This window comes from Montipora capricornis, chromosome 12, assembly GCF_036669925.1.
Source record: "Montipora capricornis isolate CH-2021 chromosome 12, ASM3666992v2, whole genome shotgun sequence".
NCBI classification, from domain to species: domain Eukaryota; kingdom Metazoa; phylum Cnidaria; class Anthozoa; order Scleractinia; family Acroporidae; genus Montipora; species Montipora capricornis.
This window is the reverse complement of record NC_090894.1, coordinates 14,488,561-14,496,060: the sequence shown is the minus strand read 5'-3', so window position 1 is coordinate 14,496,060 and position 7,500 is coordinate 14,488,561. Positions and strand designations below refer to the sequence as shown.

The 7,500-nt window shown below is 38.0% G+C and overlaps 1 protein-coding gene across 1 annotated transcript in view; it reads left to right on the top strand.

Annotated features, from left to right (window-relative positions):
- Positions 1 to 7,500, top strand: part of LOC138027610 (mediator of RNA polymerase II transcription subunit 17-like) — a 20,405-nt gene that overhangs the window by 6,148 nt on the left and 6,757 nt on the right. Inside the window, exons 4-8 of the mRNA XM_068875161.1 lie at positions 2,022 to 2,217; positions 2,551 to 2,745; positions 3,135 to 3,232; positions 3,653 to 3,724; positions 3,990 to 4,061. Coding sequence (XP_068731262.1) covers positions 2,022 to 2,217; positions 2,551 to 2,745; positions 3,135 to 3,232; positions 3,653 to 3,724; positions 3,990 to 4,061 — 633 coding nt within the window. The remainder of the gene's footprint in view (positions 1 to 2,021; positions 2,218 to 2,550; positions 2,746 to 3,134; positions 3,233 to 3,652; positions 3,725 to 3,989; positions 4,062 to 7,500) is intronic.

Sequence of the window (7,500 nt, the reverse complement as noted above, 5' to 3'; positions counted from 1 at the left end):
CCTGGACACCAGTTTTTGTTCCTACAATGCTTTCCATTGGACGAGAAACAGTTACACTTCAGCAAATGACGTAACTGATAAGAAACTAAGGGCGCGTTCGATTGACTGTATTCCGGAATAGGATTACATGGAATACAAGTTAGAAATCCTTCGTTTTTACGGAGATTCACATTAAAAATGTCGAACACCTGCTAAAGTGCTATTTTAAACATATCTTTATTATCCTTGTTGCTTCAAAACGCCAGACATACCGTTTTGAATTCATCACTTCACGTATTCTTATTCCGGAATGCGGTGAATCAAACGCACTTTAAGTCAATGATCGAGGGAATGGATCGCGCTCCAAAGGTGTTACAATTTTGCTCCATTATCACCAAATTGAAACAAAATTCATGATGAGAAACAAAACAATTTTTTATCGCTTTATTTATTTTACCAAAAGTTGTGGGAAAATCCCAACTGCTAACCCTTTTATTTCAACGGTGAAAGCTGGTTGCAAATTGATGACTCCTCCATGTAATTTAATCACAAAGGGCAAAAATTTAGTCACAAATGCGTTTGTATTGGTTGCAATTTCGATTACTGATTTACCGAAAGCATGTAAATACATTGGACGGGTCTAATTATTAGTTTTATAACTTGTTTAAGTTTTCGCATAATCGGGTGTAATTTCCGCATAATCAACGCATGTTTCCGTATAATATGGCCAAAAATTTCCCCATAATCTTTAATTTTTTCCGCATCCTATCAGAAGCCATGATATTATGATTTGTTTTTCTTAACTTTTTTTGTGAGTGTCTTAGTGGTTGGTGTTTTTTATTCTGGACATTTCATCAGTAGCTATGAATTATGATAAACAGTCCGAATATTACACAGCTGTTTGGGGATACAACTTTTATCTTCTCATGCTAATAGTACCTCTCACATGTTTGCTGCACTCACTCATGAGGGATACTATCAACACCTGAAGATAAAATTTGTATTCCCTTGCAGCCATGAAATATCTTCTTTATATATTTAATAATCTTTTTTGTACACTTAACCCATTGACTCAGGTGCCCTAGGACACTCCCAGTTGACAAATAAAATTGTCTGGCATTAGACAGAGTAAAATCTTTCCAGTCTCACTCCCTGAAGTCAATAGGGAGCTTTAGCAACAACGACGGAACAGCAACGAGAACGTCACCTCAAAACATAAATTTGCGTTATTGTAATCACTTCGCGACTAGTCCAAGCTCTTAAACATGACAATGGTGTGGCAGTCCCTCAAGAATGAAACCGATATGAATCACGCTTAGTTTAGGGGAGAAAATGAACATTTATCTCTAAGTGCTGATGTCCTCAACAAAACCTCAAATTTGGCTATTTCATGTTGTTGTTTTGCTGACGACGGCAAAGAAAGGGACAAAAATGAAAAACGCACGTGCAAAGTGTGCAAAGCTATTGTTTTTTCTCACTAAATATGCAAATTTGTGACGTTCTCGTTGCCGTCGCCGTTGCTAAATCTCCCTAATGGGTTAAATGGACAAACCCCATGTAGGTACATTGTACAACAATAAATTAAGATGTAAGTCTGCATCAAATAAAGCAAACAAGTTAGGAAGTTTAACAGTAAGACTTCGAGTCTACTTGAATAAGGACTGTATACTGTAGGCCCAATCTCACAACTGTTGCTGTTAGCACTGTTGGATTAGAGACCTTTAGCACCAACATTTTCGGGATAATACTGCAAACCGCAAACCCAATAGATAGCAAGCAGACGTAACAACATGACTGATATGGTAAAACAGGAGGTCTGATTGATCTCTGGCTATAAGATGCTGCCCTAATAAAACAATTATTATTCCATTCGCCCTTGTTGGATACGAAATTGGTAAAAGCCAACTTGGCACTACACTCCTTGTTGGCTATTTACCAGTTATTCGTATCCAACACAGGCTCATGGAATAATTGCTAATTACTCACCCCTCATTATTTAAAGCTGGTTATTGGCTAATCTTCATGCAATGGGTTTTCTTAAGAGTTTGGCAAAGGCTGCAGACATTCTCCTGCGAGGAGGTCAGAGAATGGAAGATGCTGTGAAGGAAAGAACAGATCACAGCATGGGGCAGGGAAGTAATGCAAAGGACTTCCATTCTGAACTTAGGATGCTGCGAAAGAGATGGAGGTTAAAAAGAACAGGAACCTCCATAATGGGCGATTTGACATATCGATCCGGTAAGTAGGGACTCAAATTTCGTGGTGCTCTTTGAATAACATTGTATATGTATATGTATCTATTTGTTTAATTATGTTTAAATTCAGTGATGTTGGGAGTAATCTGTGATAGTTATTTGTTGTTGACACAAATCATAAATAATTATTTCTTTGAGATGTAGAAATTTGGTCTTTAAAAAATATACGAAGGGTACCAAAAAAATGTTTTTATAATATACTCATACAGAACTCTGTGAAAATTTGTTCCAGAGAAGTCTTTGAAGCCAACTTGTCCAAAAGGCATATTATTTTACAAGATGGTGCACTCAACTTTTATTTGCCTGTTCTCTTCAGTTGGTTCACAGTTTCGAAATCCTGGATTATTTGAAGTCACTCAAGCAACCAAAGCTGAGGACAGTACTGAGCAGTCTCTTGCCACAGCTAACAGAGCACTGGAAGTGACAGTTGGAAGTGACCTTGAAGGAACGGCAGAAGTCAGAGTTGCCATAGTTACATCGGGAGAAGAGATAGAAACTGCCACTCTGAAAGGTAGGGATTCAGTTTCAGTGTAGTGTGACAGTAAGTAGTCCTGTTTATTCAAGCTCTTTAAGATTGATATGATGAACTTTACTAAGTCTCAAGATTTTGTAGACACAAGTTCACAACACTGTAACTGGGGAGACTGCAATAGCATTGAAATCAAATTAAAGGAGGTCAAATCCAATTCTGGAGGGGAAAACCAGAGTTGCTTACAATAACCTCTAGCAGCAGAACAGGGAACCAACAATTAAATAATTTATAGTGTGGTCTTTTTCATGACTTCAAATCTGTCCATTTTAAACCCTGGAAACATTGATGCAGAAAGTGATTACGCTCACCATCGCCCCAGTCCTAATCCTCAATAATGATTTATTTATTATGTGATGTTATTTTTATAGGTAGTTACAACAACAATTTTTTAACAGCGCTTCCATTGTGGCAACAGAAACTGGAGTCTGCACAGTCCAACTTGTTTTGCAAAGAACTTTTTGTTCAGGTGCGACAACATAAATAATTATTATTTTCCTTATAGATAATGAGTAGCAAAATCCTATATGAAGCCAACCTTGTCAAGACAAGAAATTAATAACAAATTAATAATAAATTAATATTTGGCTGATTTTTTCTTCAAAGTTAAGTGATATATCCTATTCCTGTGAATCAAGAAGTCCTCAGTTTAAATCCTCCTTGATGCACTTTTAAGAGTCTATCGCTTGGAACAAAGATTGGGTATCAATCACATGACTTCAATGTCATTCTGTATATAATCATTTCCCAATTATTGAGGAATGAAAATTTGCTCACCCATGCACAGGAAAGTGTGACCTGAAGAAACAAATATTAACAATAAGAAATAGTCAAGAGTAAGACTGTACATGTACTTTCCTCCTTTGCTTTTTGCTTGTTTTAATGCCAGCTCTCACAAGAAGCATATAACATGAAAGGGAACCAACCACATTTTGTGATGGCAAATGAAATCAGAGCTGAGGTTGGTTTAAATTATTATGTGACACATTACAGTATGTACCTTTTAGTAAATGAGCAGGAGTGTATTATCAGGTTTAAAACCATGAGGCAAGGGTGAGTGATTTAATAGACCCCAAAAAAAAATGACATGCAGGTTTATTGAATGGCTTAAAAAACTTTCCACAAAAAGCATGGCCCTCTGGAGTCCAGAAAATGGTGCAAAATGTGAGAGGAAGATATTTTTTCCTTGTTATCATTATAATAAAATACGAATGCTTGTTTATCAGGTTTTTCCAGGTACAGATCTTTGCATAACTTACCATTCCAGGAAAAATGGTTCTGACGAGCAACCCCCAAAGGTACATGATAAGAACAAAATGTAATTTATTTTAGGCGAGTTCCCTTTACAAGACCACAAGACCAGGAACCTCTATTTCCTATTCTTTGCGACAAGTGTGTGGTCCCTTGAAATTCCCCTGAATCTGTGAACAAGTTATGTGAGATGAGGTCTACATTTTCTAGCTCTATAGCATTCATAACTGTGAGGATCATAGCTTCACTTGATTTCATATCCACAGTCCACATAAATTATGATCCATTTCGTATATCATTTCATCGTTGATTCATTCAACATGGGAACATTTGAACCCACAGATGACCAGCTCCCTAAGTCAGTGGCTTCATAGCTCCGTTGGTTAGAGCGTCGTACCGGTATTGTGAGGTCACCGGTTCAAACCCCATTGAAGTCCTGAATTTTTCAGGCTTCTTTATACAATTGCAAAAATTGCGTTCATAACTGCGAGGATCATAGTTTCACTTGATTTCATATCCGCAGTTCAAATAGGATCCATTTCATATGTTATTTCATCATCTATATATTTTGTAACACCAAAATCTTTGTCATGGTGGTTAATTTGCCTTTAGTGAGGTTTTTTGTACTGGTTGTTGTAAAAAGAATACCGTAGTAATTACCAGAGTTTTTTCCAGATACAAGGCGCACTCGGTTATAAGACGTACCTCTAATTGACTTTCAAACTTGATGGCATTTATGCCACAAACTAAAAAACTCATCAAAATACTTGGTTATAAGACGCATCTCAAACAGAGGAATTTGGTTCAACCCATTGCTAGTTATGTTGTCCCAACTGAAGATTGTAGTGTAAGTCAAGAACAATGGCAGAAGGAAATTCAACCAGAATTTAGAGAAAAAGAACTTTTAGTCCTGCTGTTATTAGTACTTTCTTGTGGGTGTTTTTGTTGTACAACACTAAGAATTAAAGGCTATCATCACGAACATTGGTGTGAAGCCACCATTTGGAATCGCAGTAAGAGGAAGACTGGGACGAGTTTAATGTACAAGATGGTGGCAAAGGATTGAAGAACCATCTCTGTAGGAGTTTTGTTGCAAGAAGATACTCGGCTACAAGACGCACCTTGAGTTTAGATCACCTTTGGGGCTAACAAGCAATTTCTTGGAGAAAAAAATGCTGTGCCTTAATTATAACCAAAAAAACTATGGTAGCCAATCTCAAAAATACCATACCAGTAATACTCTTTGTTTGTCCCTCCAAACTTTTGCATAAGCATTGTTTCCAGTTTCTCTTGGGACTTATAATGGTCCCAAGAGAAAATAAACACAATGCTTATGGAAAATTTTTGGAGGGACAAAATAAGAGTTTTATGGTATTTTTGATATTGTCTGTTTACTTCGACCAATCACTGGAGGTGCAGACAGCCAAATGAACCAATCCGAGTTCGTAGCAATTCCATGTACTTTATTGGTTTTCCTTCTCAGAGGTTGATAACTGACACAAATTTTTTGAACCAATCACCAAGCAAAGCAATTGCAATTGCATGATACTTTGGAAGGTTATTTGAAACTGCTCTATCAACTCATTTCAGAAATTAAACCCAATTTTCATTTTCCACTTTTCACCGACAATGCACCACAGTTCATTTACAAACTGATTCCTTCATCCCTCTATTATTATTATTATTATTATTATTATTATTATTATTACTATTATTATTATTGTTATTATTATAGAATGCAGTATAAACGTTCGTATGCTAGCTTAGCACTTAGCTCAATAGGGCGCAATTGCATAACCTAAAGGCTGTAAAAATAACCTGAATATATCTAAAAAGTTCGTATCTACATATATCGATCTCTATATAAGCGAATTAAAAGGTTAACTTCGATTCTTAAAAAGGTAGAAATGTGAAATGAATCTCTTCAGACCTATTAAAACAATAATATTAAAGCATCTAAGACGATCCTAAATAATTGTTCTGTTGTCTCTGACCGGAGTTAGTATCTGCTTATGTTAACACTTTGAAAGATCTCGCAATGTGCAGACTTTCAGACAAAACGACCTTCTGCATTTTCAACAATACTTCTTTGCCCCTTTTAACTCCTACAAGATTTCGGATGGTGTTCACAAGTTCCTCACTGTATCCTCCTAACACGTCCATTACGATGTTAAACTGTTTCACTTGATATCCAGGAAACTGCCTCTTCAATTCCAGTCGCAATGGAGCATACTTTTCCGTCTTCTCGCAGCTCTTCATCTCCCTGTTATTCATCCAAGGACAGCTCATCTCCAGCAAGATGACAGATTTTGCTGTGCTATCCACTATTCGGGCATCAATTCTGTTAGCTCTCACCGTCACATGATCTGCATAAACAGGGACATCCCAGAAGGCTTGCGCTCGGTCATTTTGATAGACAGGTTTAGGCTAGCTCAGTGAATACCATGGCGGTACACTGTCCATTAGGTCTAGGCTGTACAACATCTCAAAAAAATTACTTTGCCTTGCCGCATAAACGGCACATAATCTGGTTTGACCCCGTTCTTGTCTTCTTACTCTGGTACACTCGGGTGGGAAGTAACTGTTCGTACAGCTGAAACACGCCAGCGATAACATATGTCGGGCATGTCCTCCATTGCCACAGCCAACTAAAGCTATGGAATTGTCGGACATCCCCTGTACCAGAGCCTTCTTGTTCTTCTTCCCATCGAGAAGCTATCAACTTTCCCTGCCAAGCTTGGCCTGATACCTGATCTTTCAATTTCTTCTGCTGTGCGCTTCTTAGCTTCTGCTTGATGTTTGACTCTTTCAATACTTCACCTTCCTCCGTGCAGCACATTGGGGTAGGGTATGTAAGAGATAGCTCTAATCCAAGATCTCTACTAAACTTTGTCGCCTCCTTGATGAGTGAGCTATGGCCTAGCACACCTGAACGTTCTTCGAACTTCCGAACAAGCTCCATTGTCGGATCAGTGTTCTTGAACAGTTTAAGTGCGCCTTTGATCTTGATGGCCTTATACTCCTCCTCCACCGATCTCAGGCCTCGCCCGCCCTGATCCCGCGATAGATAGCACAATGCGGTTGAACCCAAAGGATGTTTACCACCATTGCTGACTACGATCTTGCGTGCTTCTCGGTCGATTTGTTGAAGGTCAGTGATTGGCAGGTGCTGGGTCCACATTAAATAACTCAGAACAGGCAGGGCATACTGGTTTGAAGCTACCACTCGATGGTAATCTGAAAGAGGGCTGGACCATATAACAGAGAGTCTCTTTAAATACTCCTCTGAGGCAACCTTAAAGGCCAATTGATCTTCTTGTCTCGATGTTTCCAGTACTCCAAGCAGTGGATTATTATTATTATTATTATGGACACTTATTGATATCGCGGTTTTACATGATCACTAGCATAGTGAGACTAGTCCTAGGCTATGCTATATAATTTATAAATATGAATGTTCAGTTAGACTATTCCTTTCAACGCTCT